Source organism: Falco punctatus (assembly GCF_963210335.1).
Source record: "Falco punctatus genome assembly, chromosome: 10".
NCBI lineage: Eukaryota > Metazoa > Chordata > Aves > Falconiformes > Falconidae > Falco > Falco punctatus.
This window is the reverse complement of record NC_137590.1, coordinates 14489682-14505489: the sequence shown is the minus strand read 5'-3', so window position 1 is coordinate 14505489 and position 15808 is coordinate 14489682. Positions and strand designations below refer to the sequence as shown.

Here is a 15808-nt window from a genome sequence, read left to right as displayed (position 1 = left end):
AAACTTCCAAGAGACACTTTCTGAGCAGATAGAAAAGATGGGGAGGGGTAACATTGCCAAATTTGTGAAGATGATCTTCCCAAGTCTATATTTACTATTTTTTATCTCATCATGCCTAAGCTGAGGGACTTATTCCATGGCCCCACCTCTGTGGTTCTTATTCTGATGGGCCAACAGACTGTGTGGGCTGTCCTACTGCGGTCTGGTCCATTTGTGCCTCTGCCTGGAAAAGCCCCTGTCAGCAGAAGATTGAGATTCAGAAACACAGTTGGGATATGGTGGCTGAACATGTCACCATTCCCACACTGAACCTGGGACACAACACGACTTCACTTTAAATTCCTGGGTAAGATTTGAGTTAAACTGGGCAAGGATGGTAAGCAATACCTAAGCATTTATGGTGACAGCATATTTTAGCTGACAGCTTGAATAAGTTGTTAAACCGCTGAAATTCTTTTACATATAAAATCCACCTTGAAGTGCTGCCCTTGCATCCAGGTTCCCAAGTCATGTCACAGCCCTTTTACTGTGGGGAGAGTCCCTGTGTCACCATGGGCGGCTAACAGGTCCTGCAATGCTCATTCACATCACTGCTGCCTCAGAGCCTCAATCCTGAAACACTGTGGCAGAGAGACACCCCCAATATCCTTGTCCTTCAGAACAAAGAGGTGACTACTTTGTTATGTTCAAGCTCCTTTTCCTCAGCCTGGGTGAACGAACTTCCCCTCAGTACAAAAGAGATCAGCAGGATAAGAAGCCACCCCTTCCAGCATTTTCCAAGGCCACCCCTTTCCAGCATCTTCCAAGGCCACTCCTTCCAGTATCTTCCAAGGCCACCCCTTCAGTATCTTCCAAGGCCACCCCTTCAGCATCTTCCAAGGCCACCCCTTCAGCATCTTCCAAGGCCACCCCTCCCAGCATTTTCCAAGATCTGCTCAGCAACACCTCTGTGACCCAGAAGCTTCCTCTTCCAAAAAGCATCTTCTGCACTCCCACTGGATTGCGCGAAAGGCTTGTACCATTTGAAGTACCACTAAGGTTATTTGTTAATATGACAAATGATCGCTGCGTAGAGCCTTTGGTAAAGGATAAGGGCTTTGTTACACTTGACAATTTATAGTAATGTACTGAAATGAGAGCTCTTAACCCAAATGAGACTTTAGTCTAATTATAACAGAGAGACAAGAAGAAACATCAGAATCATGAATAAGCACATGGTAACAATTTTGTTATCCGTGGGAAAGACATCAGTGTGCTTTTGTTTCTGCTCTGCCTCTTGGTGAGTCTGCAGAGAAAGGTTTGCTTAACTGGGTTACTGAAAAATAAACCTAAACTTTTTTTTTATTTTTCACCCTAGTCAAGACTAAGAATTGAAAACATTCCAGTTGCTCCACACATTTTGCAACAGCTAAAGCACTCCCTTTTGCACAAGATTTTGCTTGGATTTTGGACTCATGTAAAACTAAGGCAGTGGCAGGGAAGGACTGGACTCGTGGAAGGACAGAGGCGGCTGCCAGTCCTCCCTCACTAGCACAGCAGCAGGGAGGGGTGCCCTTCTCCTAGAAGGACGCCCAGAGCACCTGGCACTAGTGGTGGGAATGAAATTAAGTTGTCTATCTTGACTATTTGTGTTGCCACAATCTCACTCCACATAAATAGTTAAATAATCAAATATTTAAAAAAAAAAAAAGACTGAGGACCTGAGTTTTTCCAGCTGCACATCTTAACCTCAAAATTAATTTTTACTTCCTCTTCCTCTCTCTGAATACGTAAGTACACCATTACTTAAACACCAAGTGCTGAGCTAGATAAGCAGATAAGATGGGACCTGGACCATAACCACTGTCTCCAACTTCTGTTCCTTTTCCAGCTAAAGCTGTTCAGCTCTTTTGAGTTCATAAAGTCTTCAGGGATAAATCTCATCCATAACTTTGAAACAAATTTTCTTCCTACCAGGAAGAGGAGAAACCTCATCCCAAGCCCAAATGACACATCACAGTGACAAATGGTTTTGGGTTTTATAAGAGGATGATGTTTCCGATGACCTGTTGTCTGTGAGGGCCTGGTGTCTGCAGGGTCAATGGGTGTTTCAGGTGGGGCGAGAAGGATCAGTGGTCCTGAATAAAATGAACCCGTTGTTCTCACCTTGCCCCAGGGAGGAGCATGGTTCCATTTCACAAAAACAGCATGCAAAGACCATTGCTCTGACCTGACATTTTTTTCCCTTAACCTTCAAAGAAGAAAGTATTCCAAGGAGGACGAAGGACAGGGACAGAAGCTTGTGTTACCAGTGCTTCCTGCTGACTTTCACTTCAGCCGCTGCCCTTAAACTTCAGTGATTCTTGCAAATTTTACTGAGATGTTTTTTAAGAAAACTTACATGTCTTGACCTATTCCTATGTAAGGGGATGTTGCCAGGAAAGAAAAAGGGAAAACCAGTGATGAAAAGAAAAGCCGTTCTCAACCTCCTCTAACACATACTTTTGTTTTCGTTCAGCACAGCCTTATTGCTGCTATTCTCCAGGTTGCAACCCGGAGTCTACCGACCTGAGGAGAACCAGGTAGCTTTCATTGGTGTTTCAGCCCCCAGAATTTCATTTTATAATGAAAATTAGAGTGAAGCAGGCTCAAAAAATCAAACCAAGGGTCTGAAGATTGCCAGATAATATAAGAGATTGTTCTGCTCTAGCTGGAGGAGTTACCATTCACCAGCTCTGACACATAGATTGACCTTGTTGGACACCCTAACAACGCATCATTACACAGTACAAGATGGTAGCTTTTGCTTGAAACAATAAAGGCTTGAAGTATAACCACATCTCAGAATTTCTCAGAGTCCTGCCTAGTGCCACGTCTTCCATACATCCATTGTACAAGCCTTATTCCATTTCCTGGAGTCTACAAGTTTCCTCTGAACTGTCTGGTATCAGCACCACCTCCTGGAAACCACCACCTATCATCCTTTCTCCTGCGCCACGTCTTACTTTAAACATTAAAAAGAGAGAATCACCATCAAAGACATCGATTGCACATGCAAATATTGGCCCTGAGGAGTGTGTGGCACTGTCCTGACTGCTCATGCAAACCCACCAGCAGCACCCAGGCACTGAGGCTCCGGTTTGGCTGCCCAGCTGCACACTCGACTTCTTTGAGTGCTTTGCTTTCTTCATGCAGTAAGGAAAAGTCTGACATCCCTCAGGCATCCTTGTTCCTTTGACAAGGACAGCAGCTGACAAGCAGAAGTCAAATTGCCTTCCATGTCCCAGCGGGGTGCCAACACCAGCAAGGACCGGCTTGTCCAAATATGCCTAAGAAGGTCGTTCATGGGGGGTGAGGAGCTCCTCTGACATTTTGTAATTCATGGCCTAAAACAGCCATTGATTTTCTGAAGCCTCTAAACAGCTCTAATTGTCCTTTTATCATTATATACCTGTAGGATGCCCTCCCCCCCCCCCCTTTTTTTTTTTTTGTCAGTATGCAGCTTCTAGGTACTTGCCAAAAGTAGCTCTCTATAAACAAATGCTATTATTAGTCATTATTAATAAAACCTGAGCTTCTTATTCCAAGATCACCATTTACTCTGAGCTTCATCAGCTCAACACCAGCCTAAACGAGATTATTCTGTGAAGGAGGCTGAGAGATAGAGGAGGACTCCGCAGCTGAATGAATTGTGTTCCACTCACTGCCAACAAAGCCATTATACAGGGAATACTAATTAAGAGGACCTCTGGGAGTGCCACATTTTAACCTTATACCCTGCCTATAGAAAGCAAGATTTAAATAATGCTTCCAAGGCAGAGGCTGCCTGCAGATTTTCTCTCATTTTTGTAAGTGTCCCTCAGATGAAGCACAGCTCAGCAATGATGTAGCTGAAGTAATCCTCACCCTCATTAACAACAATATTTCACTAACAAGAAACATTTGTTAGGCAGCACAGTGTCACGTTCAGCTGAACACCCAACAGAAAGCCAATTCATTTGCATCAATCCATTGCACAGAAGCAGGGGAGGAGAAATTAATGTATTCTGCATGAAGCATGTTGCAAGGGTATCAGATACCTATAAGATGCACCAGCCTGCTTGTGTTTGCCCAAGCTGTTTCTCTCTGGACAAATTCAGAACACTTTAAGAAGGTGGCTAAATATCTCTAACTCCTTTCAGACATTCAGATTTGGGATTTCAGAGCTGGAGATAACCAGATCTGAGCTGCTGGTCTGTGATGGCGTCTGAGGCATCCTGTGCCTTGTTTATTATCCCTAGGCTGTAGACAGTGAGCACTGATCACTTACTGGTCCGGTGTTGAACAGAAACCGTGTCACTTCGAGCACCATCTTTGTAATAGGCCCAGATGGATATTTTATAGTCAGTGTTCTTCTGCAAGCCTGGCAGGACAGCAGTTGCCACATTTCCAGCGATGGAGAGCTGCAGAAGGGAAGAAATGAGTCAGTCGAGTTCCCAGGCATCCCTAAGCTAGCTCATGCCATCCAAGCATCTGGCTCACAGATTGCCTGTAGGCACAAATGAGTTAGCACTGGGCTTTGGGGACAAAATCTACTGTTGTGGGTAGCACACATCTAAGCAAAGGCAAAATTCCAGCCCTGGTTAATGCAGACTAGATGCCTGTACATTGCAACCCAGTTATATTCAGCAGCTACTTCAGTCCCCCAGTGCAGTGCCCTGACACAGGGCAGCCCGCCTGCCTGGGGCATGAAATCCCTTTGCCCAGTTTCCAGCTTTTAGGTGTGCTGAGGTTGGAAGCCCCAGTACCCCCCTATTCCAGCCCAGGTGTGAAGTACTGCAGGACAGACTCGTTTATTTAAACCACCGTTTAAACAGCTGTTTGCATTTGTACTGAAAATAGGGGCTTGAGAAGGCAGAGGTCCACCCCTGCCCCTCCAGCACCAGCTCTGCCTCTGGTCATTCTCCTCCCTGTGTTCCTCAGTTGGACCTCACTGACGAGCAGTATCCCAAAAGTAGTCAGTGCTCACCGGCACGGAGGAAAGCAGAAGTTGTTTCACCTGTCTTGGAGGTTCAATGCCTCTGGCTATAAATACTTGAGTGTTATCTTTGTCTTTTTCACAACAACTTGACATTGTGGGCCGGTGATTCTCTGCAACCCCAGATCTTTTTCTACCGAATTGCTTCTTAGCTATTTGTTCTACATCCTGTATACCTGTAGTTAATTATTCCTGCCTAAGCTTAATACTTTCTGCTTGTCCCTATTGAATTTCATCCTTGAGGTTTTCCAGAACACTTCTGCAATCTTCCTAGAGCCTGCAGGACTCTGGCTTGCTGTCCCTCCTGCTTCCAGCACTCAAGGTGACTGCTCCACTGAACAGAGCCAGACCCAGGACAGACCTTGTCTTATTCTACAGGCTCCTTCAGCTGGGTGCCGAACTGCTTAATTGCTTGAGGGCATTAACCTGAATAGTTTTACACCGACCTATGCCACTGAGTTCAGAGCCATCATGTAGGCATGAGGCCAGGCCAGCCTCCCCCAGAGCCGCGTGTGGGTCCGTACCTCCTGAGGCTTCTCTCCACTGACTGTGCTCCATCTGATCTGATAGACAACCACATCGGAGGCAGCAACAGCTTCCCACTGCAGGCGAAGGCTGTTCCCAGAGAGCTCGGTAACTTTCAGTGCACGCGGTGGGGGGACCTTTACTGAGGGAGGCAGAAGGAGAAGGAGCTGAAGCGAGGGCATTGACAGCGCCTTGTCAGAACCAAGATGGGGAGCAGATGGTCGGGGAGCAAAACATCGACCAGGCAGATGTCTGAGACCAGCCAGTCTTTCACTTCTTCAGACCCATATGCCAACAGCCATCAGGACAGAGACAGGTAAATTATTTTTAAAACCCTAATTAAGAAAGATTATCTCATTTGGGGAGAGGACATGTATCACACGGGTATTGTAAAGGGGAGAAGGCTAGGAGGGCTCTCAAGGACACAGAGGTTGGTGATACATCATGCTTTTTCTTCATTTGCTTCCTTTCTTTATTCCTTCCACCTCATTTTCAACAGAACACAGTTGAACATACTCCACACACACAAAACAATAGTCATTCGGGTTTTATGCAAGGGCTTGGGTTGTGAGCTGTTGGGACCAGTCCTCAAAACATCCCAGTTCAGACACACATCAATTTTGTCACCTTGTACTGGGACCAAAAGCATTTTCATTCCCTACTTACAGGTGGTAACGTTGCCGGTAATTGGAAAGGAGTCCCCTTCATCATACGTAGATCTGACACTGATGAAGTATTGGGTGAGGGAAGACAAAGGTCTCAGGACAGTGGATGTTGCAGTGCCAGGAACCTCCACCTGCAGTGGAGGAGTTGTGTGAGTGTTGTCAGAAGGGCTGAGAGTTGGGGTTGTTCAGCCTGAAGAAGAGAAGGCTCCAGGGAGACCTTACTGCAGCCTTTCGATACTTACATGGGGTTTCTAGGAAAGATGGGGACACACTTTTTACAAGGGACTGTAGCTATAGGACAAGGGGTATGTTTTTAAACTAAAAGAGGCTTGATTCAGACTAGATATAAGGAAGAAATTTTTTACAATAAGGGTGGTGAGACACTGGCACAGGGTGCCCAGAGAGGAGGTCAATGCCCCATCCCTGGAAACATCAGGTCAGGTGGGACGGGTCTCTGAGCAACCTGATCTAGTTGAAGATGTCCCTGCTCATTGCAGGGGAGCTGGACTAGATGACCTTTAAAGGTCCCTTCCAACCCAAACTATGCTATGGTTTGAAGAGAAGCATGGGTACAGCTGCAGAGGGTTTAGCACATTGGGTAGCAACTGCATCAGAAGCAGAGCTAAAACAATACCAGCGGATAAGGTCTCCCTAAACCGTGCAGCTGAAGGAAAACAAGGCAGCTCCTGACCTTCCAAGTTTCTTTTCCTTCCACCAACCCCTTGAGGACTCACCTCCCCAGTGTTGCTGCCCCTGCTAGAAACGTAGGTGAGGTGGTGAGCTTTCACGGCTGAAGACGCAGCTTCCCAGCTGACTCGAACAGATGCATGGCTGAGCTCGGAGAAGCTCAGGTATCTGGGAGGACTCAAGGCCACTGCAACAACAGTTAGTGACAGCACTCCAAGCTTTCACAGGCTGCACGATGGCAATGCCACCATTTGCCTCCTGCTGCTCTTAGATGACCCCCACCTTGAACCCAGAGACTCATTCACCATGCTGGGAAGATATTCTCTTTGTACCACTACCATACTTGCCTCTAGGAGGTCATCAAAGCCTACCTGGGCTTTGGGTGAAGAAATAGCCAAATAATTACCCTTTTTATCCCCCAACAACAAAGGTCTGAGGGAACAGCTCTTTCAGAAGTCCTTTTTTACCAGGGGAAGATCACTCCTTTTTCACAGCTCACCACATAATTAGAGATCCCCTCAGGGACAAATATTCGCTTAAGATCAGGCAGGGAAGAGACAGGGTGTTTACAAGCTACATGCACAATATGGGAAGCACCTCACTGAACAAGTCTCTCCTGCCTTAAGTGTTTAGTAACAACTCAGTAAGCAGCAGCAGCACTTACGGGTGGTTTCCTGGATGCTGGCTGGATCACTCGCATCTTCCCCGTACATCGCGTACACTGCGACAGAGTACTCCGTGCTGGGTGACAGCCCATCCAGCAGGACCTCAGGCTGCACCACCTTCACCTGTCAACAGAGAGATAGTTTGGGGTAGCCTTCAGCTCCAGGGTACCTGCCAGTGCACTCAACAGGACAAGACTGTACAGAGACACAGGCCAAGGACCCTTTGGTTACGCTAAGGGGACTTGTCTCCTTTGGGATGTCACCACTTGGGTAGGTGCTCTGCAGCAGTCAGTGCTCTTCCTTTCTTCTCAGGGGACAGCCAGGTACTCATCACCTTCTGCTACCCTGGTCTGCAGAGGTGTAAGTCTCTTATACAGAAATGCTGCTGCTGTTCTGGGTTGGATCAGGGGGCACGCGAGGTGTGACCCCACTTTACTCGGACACATGGAAAGCTCCTGCAGAAGAGCTGCCTGCCCATCGCAGCCGGCTTGCTGTCACCTGCCCCTAACGCAGCACAGCCACAGCTCTCCTCCTTCAGTCTGCTCACTGCAGAAACACCCAGAGACCTTCAGGAGTCTGCACGCAATGGACCACAGTTGTATAAAAGCCTGGGAACATTTTAATGCCGGTTTTGTGGATATCCTGTGGCCCTGGAGCATTGCACTCTTACAGTGGGTAGGTCAGGTAACTGCCGAAATGTTTTAATATGCTAAAATACAACTTTGTATGTTGGTCTCTCTTCAAATGTTCTGAATCTTAAAAAAACCCACACAATTATGCACTGAAAGCAGAGTATAAACATGAATTGCCCTGTTTTAAGAATGATCCTGCAATTGCTGCTGTTGCTGTGCATTCAGGGGGGGAATCTGAGACACAGAGGCAATACATGTTCCCACCCCCCCCCGCCTCTGCCTTTTTTTTCTTTTTAATTAATTTCCTCAGCCTACAAGTACTCCAGATAACTCATTAAAATGCACACATGAAAAAAGGTTCTTAGGTGTTTTTAAGGATTTTCCATTCATCAAACATTGTTTCATTCTTATGCGGTGTCGTCAGTTTGTTTTTCGAGGTCAACAAAAACAGCCCTAACAAAGATTCCATTAACAGTTTAAGATGAACACAGTGAAGACATTTATGTACAGCCTCAAGGATACAGCAATTACACCTGGGGCTGCAAAGATATGAGTTCAGTGCCTGGATTTCCAGGGCCCCATGAAGCAATGAGTTTTCTCCCTATGCCTTAATTGCCCACGTGAAACCTTCACGGTTATAAATCGCTTTGAGATATGGTATAAAAAAAATAATCTTCCATGAAAGATGTCACTGGCAATAATGTTGACACTTTTTTTTTTTTTTAAACACACGATACCAATTCACAAAGGTTAGAGCTAGAACTAATCTCAGCCCACACAGAGAAAAAATTATATTATCATTATTCCCATGAACTTTACCTCTGTTGTATAGTCCTCTGCTCCATTGGGTGCTGCGGAGCAGAGCACCAGGTACTGCGTGGCTCCCTGGGCTGCCTTCCAGCTCAGCCTGATACTGTTGTGGCTCAGCTCAGAGACGCGCAGGGACCGAGGGGAAGACAAAGGCACTGAAAGGAAAAACAAGGCAGAAAGATCTCTTCAGCGTATGATGTCTGCAACAGCTCAAACCCCAGAGGATACCTGGCTTTGCGTCAGCTACTGCAAGCTGGTGGGCATCTAGCCCACGTCTAACACTGTGGAGCCACCACTTCACAGAGAAGAGGTTTAACTCCCTTGGAGCCCAAGGATAAAAAAACAGCAAAGGGCTGTAAGATATTTCTAGCATGGTGTGTTAATGGCATGTCAGTGGTCTACTTTGCAGAATTACATAGGAGAAAGGGACCCTGAAGGTCTCTGTTCAACCTGCAGCTCAAAGAGCAGGTTGCTCAGGGTCTTGTCTGGTCAAGTTCTGAACATCTTCACAGATGGAGATAGCTGTAAACAGACTGAACTTGAGGAAGGGTGAAAAATACAATGTCAGGCTCCAGTCTGAGATGGTTGCAAAGAACAAAATTAGTTTACCTATTATAACCATGCATTGGCATAATTCTTTCTACTCACGACTTACGTGTGGAGGTGACGCCTCTCAGCCCATCCCCAACAGCTGTGTCATAAATAGGAAACACCGAGACCAGATACTCCGTGTGCGAGGTCAAATTGGAGAGCTGCAGGGAGGAGACTGCTCCATCTAAAACCACCTGAAAGCACAAAAAGTGCTGTCAAGGCAGGGAGATGCTAGCCACCCCTTAGCAAAGGAATGGCTGAACTGCCCTTCCCTAGCAAGCATGGCTTCTTTGTGGCAGATCTGTGCCCAGAAACATGAAGTCCAGTTGTCCTCTGCGTTTTGTGCAAGCTAGCATCTCCCCAAAATAGAGAGGTAAGAGGCAATAAGCATTCCTGTTCTCCGCTAAGGCTGGGGTCTGTGCAAATACCAAGCACAAGACCCTAATCATGCTCTCACTGAAATCAGTGGAAATCCATCAAGAATCTGGATTTGCTTTTCTAAGTCATATCCATCCCAGATGAGCATCCTTGGACAGCTCTGTGTATCTGAGCATCCTTTTTGAGTCAAAACAGATGCTTTAGGGAGGGAATAGCACTGCAAAAGCGAAAAACTGATGCAGCATGGCTTCCAGTGTTTCTGGCAAGCTGATGTTTATCCCATTTCTTCTTCTGTCTTTTCATCCTATCAGCTGATCACATTTACACTTGTGCATTTAATTTCATCCCTGGCTTTAGCTGATATCCCACAAGAACTGTACCTCTACCTCATCTTTTTCTCTCCTCAAGCCTACCTCTACCTCATCTTTTTCTCTCCTCAAGCCTACTTAAATTCCCAGCCACCACCTGGAAGATGCTGCAGCCCCAGACAACCAGGGAAAGGCCTCTCACCTCTTTGGGGACACCACCCTTCGATGGATAATACACAATGCGGTATTTCTTTGGTGGTCTCACAGGAGGACTCCAGGTCAAGTGCATGCTCTTAGAGGTCACAGCTGATATTTTAAGGTCAGTTGGGCTCAGCTGGGGACCTGTGTTCGCAGGGATATCTGTCACAGCGCTGCCTAGGAATTAAAAACACAGTTACTTTCCTACATTCAAACTTCTCACACCAAATGTACTTTCCAGCTCATAAATATGAGCGACATTTTTCAAATGAAGTTAAAATCTCCTTCCCTATAGAGTATAGAAACTGTCCAAACTACTCTGAAACAAATATTTTAGAACTGGGCATACAGAGAACATAAATACTCCATAGAGAACAGGCTGTATATTTTGCAGGGTGCTGGGAATATTTTTTCAACACAAATCTGCATTTTTGCATGTATCCAAAAGATGACCTAGCTTCACTCAGTCACAAAAATCTGTCAAAATGAACAAGCAGAAGTTATTTTGGTTTCTTTTCTGAGCAGCTCATCTTTCTTCAGCCTAATCTGCACCTTTGAAAAATGTCTAATTATATCAAACAAGTACAAATTAATAAGGAGTAATCAATTTATTTATATGAATTGTTCTCCACAGCATTAAAATAAAAGTATGCTTGAAAGTTGGATTTTCCCCTTCTCCTTAGGCCAATCTTTGAGCAGAGAGAAATGGAAATATGTTGGAAATATGTGCACAATATTCCTCCTGAGGATCTAAGCTAACATCTGGAGTGGTTCTTCACTCTCTTGTTCATCATACAAGCTGCACTCCAGCAAAGGAAAGAAATAGGCTGTTTGGTTTTAACTTGAAAGTGTCTTGGAGATCCATCATTTAAAGTAAAGTGTGGAGAAAAATAATGTGCTTAGGCATTTTATCATCTCCTCTTCCTACCTCCAATGTTTCTTCTGTACACTCTCCCTAATGCATTCTCAAATTAGCTTTTTCTGCGTCCTTTTGGTCGGAAGAAACTCAGAAAAGACGGTTACAATGCATTTATCATATATATCTATATGATAATGGAAGAGGGGAAAGACATCCCCTCTTCCTTGCTATGGTGGTTATTGTCATTAGGTGATGATGTCCATTAAGAGTTATCCAGACCCCTGGTAGGAAGGGCTGCTGCCTGTATTGGCTCACAGGCTGGAGGCAAGTAACTAAACCAAGAGCATCAGAATGCAAACATCTACAGGTAACATCTCTCTGTGACTTGTTAGAGACAGCAGGGAGTCTGCAGTGGAGTGAGAGCAGAACTGCATCCAGAGGGTCTTGTAGAAGACAATGATGACAGGAGAAACTGGCCAACTTGTTGACAGGGCAAGGACCACTGTCGGGCAGAAAGAGGGCTGAGCAAGGAGGTCAGCACTGGAGGAGGAGAGTGAGGTGGTGGAGCTCATAGAAGGAACGGTATGAGAAAGGGTCAGTCCTGATGGCAAGGAAAGTGCATGGCGAGCAGAAGGAAGCTCAGCCCTCCCTGAGGTTTCACTTCACCTGTGTTTTCCTTGTTGCTCTTCTCTTTGATCCTGGTGCACAGGACCTGGGTGAGCCTGCCAACCAGAGAGCTCAGCAGCGGGAAATCCAGCACGTTATACACAGTGAGCTCCAGTGGCTCCGAGGCCACCTGCTTCAGCTCTGCCTCATCCGCGTTCTTCACCCCTGCAACCACAGCAGAGAACAAGAGTGAAAAACTCCCCAGGGAGAGCAGCTCCTGCCTCCTGCCTCTGTGGTGTTTGTTCATGGGCAGGATGGGTCCATCGTCATCCTGCTCTCCAGGCAGAGCCTCCCAGTCATTCCAGTAGGGGGCTGGTGTCTGAGAATGACCTTGGACTTTCCTGCAGCCACAGCCTTAGTCCAGCCTGGGAAGGGCTTTCAACTTCGTGGGCTAAGAATGTCTTTAGTGGCCTGGAGACAGTCCAGTGAGTCCTCGTTCTGTTTCTCTGCCTCCTCATGCTCGCAGGCTTTGCTACCAGGAAGGCAAATAATTTTCACCCTAAGAGGCAGTTGCATAAATGGGGGAAGGAAGGAATGAATAAACAACCATTTTGCATTTATGAGGTGCCAGCACTCCCCACAGAGAGTCTATTATTCATCAGAACATCACATTGCATTTCAGGAGAGTCAGGGATGAGCAAGAAGCAGACCGTTTATTTAGCAGAACTTCACCATCACAGAGCATCCTCCATCCCCTCGTTAACCCTCTGCAGAGCAAGCTCCACAGCACACAACCTATTTTGCTTCCCAGTGCTAGGCTCAGGGCTGCCCTAACATTGCCCAAGCAGCACCATCGCCAGGCAGGGATCCCACCTGGTTGCTCAAGTCCAAGACCACTACCCCAACAGCTTTGCGAGCCTCCCTCCCTCTTGCTCTGCAGGGAGAACCAAGGTGCTATTGAGATTAACACTCAGGCCCTGATGTCTAAAGACCAAACAGGATGATCTTTCTCTAACCAGAGAGGAAAGGCAAAGACCCCAGCCAGGACCAGCTCTCCCAGCAATTTCAGGCACACAGCTGTCAGCCTGTTGTGCTGTGGCTGCACAGCACACGTCCATGGGAGGAATCACAGTGCCAGCCACTTAGCTACATAACCCTACACAATAAAACCTTGCTCATGTGTTCCCAACATAAATTAGCACTTAAACTTTTGGGGACCGCAATGTTAGGAGAGTTTTCTATGCAACTTTTATTGCTCGTGTATTAGTCTCTAGCAGAGCTGTGTAGTTATCAAGGACATTGCTGCTCAAGGCCATTTTGTGTTTCATTATTGCCACTGGATAGTGAAGAACAGGCAAGGTTATTATTCAGAGAAATGGAAAGTTGTGAGAGGCAGTAATTACAAAGAAGGTCTCCTGCCCTCCCCAATACAATGTTCTCTTGCCTAATTCCACAGCTGAGAATATTGTTCTGATGGCACAGGTCTCTGAGGCTCACAAATGTCTTATAGACGGAAGCTGTGAAATCTCTCGTGTGAATGAATGTTTTTGCTAAAGAAACAAAACACCCTTTTAAGACACTGCCTGTGCTGAATAAAGAGTTAATTTCCATCCTAGTCACAAAGCAATGAGGTCTTACCCACTACCTCAGTTTTGCAGCTTCGAGATGCTTCTATGAAAGTTGTGGAAACATAACCTTCAATGTGAAGATCAAAAGTAGGTTGGCTTTGTCCTACAGCTTGTCAATGGCTGTGATCTTACCAATGGCAAATATCTCTATGCCCAGGTTTTTCAAGGTCTGAGCAGCCAGGTTGGCATCATCCTGGGATTTTCCATCAGTCAGGAGTATTACGAACTTCTCAGCCTCCAGCCGGGCACCAGCAGCCGGTTTCAGATTCTGCTCCAGGACGTGGGTGAGAGCCAGACCTGGAGAGGAGCAGAGATGGGGGCTGTGCTACAGCCTCGCAGACAACCCCACCGCCTTTACTCTTGTCTCTGCCCCCACGGAGACGTCATCCCATGGGAACAGCTTCCCCCGCTGCAGCCAAACAGATATTTTAACGGACACCTGCAAGATGGAGTTACCTGTAAAGGTGTTGCCGCCCTTGTACCTCAAACTCCTCACGGCTTCCAGCACCTGGTCCCTCGTAGAGTAAGCGCTCAGATCCCACTCCGTGCGGGGATCACTGCTGTACTGGGACAGCCCTGGGGAAGACAAGAGCGATCAGCATCATGCAAGCCAAGGTAAGCTGCAAGGGCAGAAACCCTTTGGGGAGGCAGTGTCAGGCTTGCCATGGGAGGATGGCACAAAATAATGAAAGGGAGAGGAGGTGAGCAAATTTGGCTTCTAAGTCCACTTCTCTGCATGGTCCTTGTCATGCAGGCAGCAAGATGATGCCCCAGACCCCACTCGTACAGTGGTACTTACCCTGTGATGATGCTCTGAACTATTTGATAAGGTCTCAATGTTAATTGGGGTCAGACCGGTTGGCTACAAGGAGGTGGGAGGATTTACGCTGTCCTTTTTCACGTACAGCCTGGCCAGTATCAGCACCACTCAGAACCGGCAGCAGCACCATTCTGAGCTGAGCTCAGAGCAGCTCCAGTGCAGCTTTGCCACTGCATCTGCCTGCACCTGCTGCGGAGGCTGAGCATCTCCTCAGAGGCAGGCAGCAGATCCCAAATATCTCGGCATCCACAGAAGCCATCGCCGGTGTTGGCTGTGCAGCTGTTGCTTACAGCCACTAGAGGCCAGAGCGTGCTACCAGATGGGCAAAGCTGTCATGAACAGCGAGCACGGACCGCACTCTAAAGGAATAAAAGCTCCTCAGAGGAGCACATAACCACAGGAAGAGAGACCATGACCCCTTGAAACACGGGCTTCCCAAGGTCAGGAAACAGCAAAGTGTCCTACCTACTCTTATCTTGTCTTGGTCAATACTGAATGGGGAAATCAAATTGCTCAGGAACTCCTTAATCAGCTTGAAATTGCTGCGTCCGATGCTCCAGGATCCATCCACAAGCAGGACAATATCAATCATCGCAGATGTGTCACACTGGAACTGGGAACCTGGAGGGGGGAAAGATCTCATATTGAGAAAACCAATTGTAAAGGAGGACAAACTGCTTCAGTTTTAAGACAAAAAGCAAATCTGCAGTGTAAGGACTTGTCTGGATGGTAAATTGGACCATCTGCCAGCCTGATGCATCCCAGCACCTTGGGAAAACCACATGGCTAAGGATAACCCCTCTCAGTACCAAGAAACTGAGTGGTGCACAGCTGCATTTCTGCAAAGAACGGGTTAAAGCTGTCAGGAGGCTGTACCTAACCCAAGCACCACTCTCTGCAAGCTGTCAGCTCCATTACATCTCAGCCCCAGCCCAGACCTTCCCTTGTATTTAGCCTATGTCTCCAAGAATTGCAGGTGATTGCTTAATTCCGTTCCATCACGAGATCCCCTGTGGGCTCTAATTATTTCATGGCTTTATATTAAATCCAATCTCTCTGTAAAAACCTGCTGGGATCACAGATACTCAAGCCCTGCCTTTCTCCCCACCCCAGGCCTGCAGCTTAACAGAGGATAAGATGGGACATGTTGCTCACTGAATGCATCTTCCTTGAATATTTTTCAGATGGGGGATTTTCCATCTTTGGTGGAAGGAAATAGGTATCCCATCAAGATTCAGTGGACTCAGAGAAGTTACTACCCTATCTCTTTTCACAGTCACGGATTCCTGCTGGTCTCAAGGGACCAAAAAAGGATGCTCTTGCCAATCTCATTCCTGCCATTTCAACAGTTCTGAGAGCCACCTGCCCTGCCATAGTCTCAACTGACGAATCTGAAGGACCATGGTGGATCAGTTATCTATGAAACATGAAGAACAAGTC

At 46.8% G+C, this 15808-nt stretch overlaps 1 protein-coding gene across 2 annotated transcripts in view; it reads right to left on the bottom strand.

The window, feature by feature from the left end:
* Positions 1-15808, bottom strand: part of COL20A1 (collagen type XX alpha 1 chain) — a 55289-nt gene that overhangs the window by 26888 nt on the left and 12593 nt on the right. For both annotated transcript variants that reach the window (XM_080403991.1, XM_080403992.1), the window contains 12 exons: positions 14834-14989; positions 14005-14124; positions 13681-13845; positions 11981-12145; positions 10460-10632; positions 9636-9765; positions 8990-9135; positions 7538-7661; positions 6921-7060; positions 6188-6317; positions 5521-5663; positions 4289-4421 (listed from right to left, as the gene is read on the bottom strand). In XM_080403991.1, the coding sequence (XP_080260117.1) occupies positions 4289-4421; positions 5521-5663; positions 6188-6317; positions 6921-7060; positions 7538-7661; positions 8990-9135; positions 9636-9765; positions 10460-10632; positions 11981-12145; positions 13681-13845; positions 14005-14124; positions 14834-14989 (1725 nt within the window). The remainder of the gene's footprint in view (positions 1-4288; positions 4422-5520; positions 5664-6187; positions 6318-6920; positions 7061-7537; positions 7662-8989; positions 9136-9635; positions 9766-10459; positions 10633-11980; positions 12146-13680; positions 13846-14004; positions 14125-14833; positions 14990-15808) is intronic.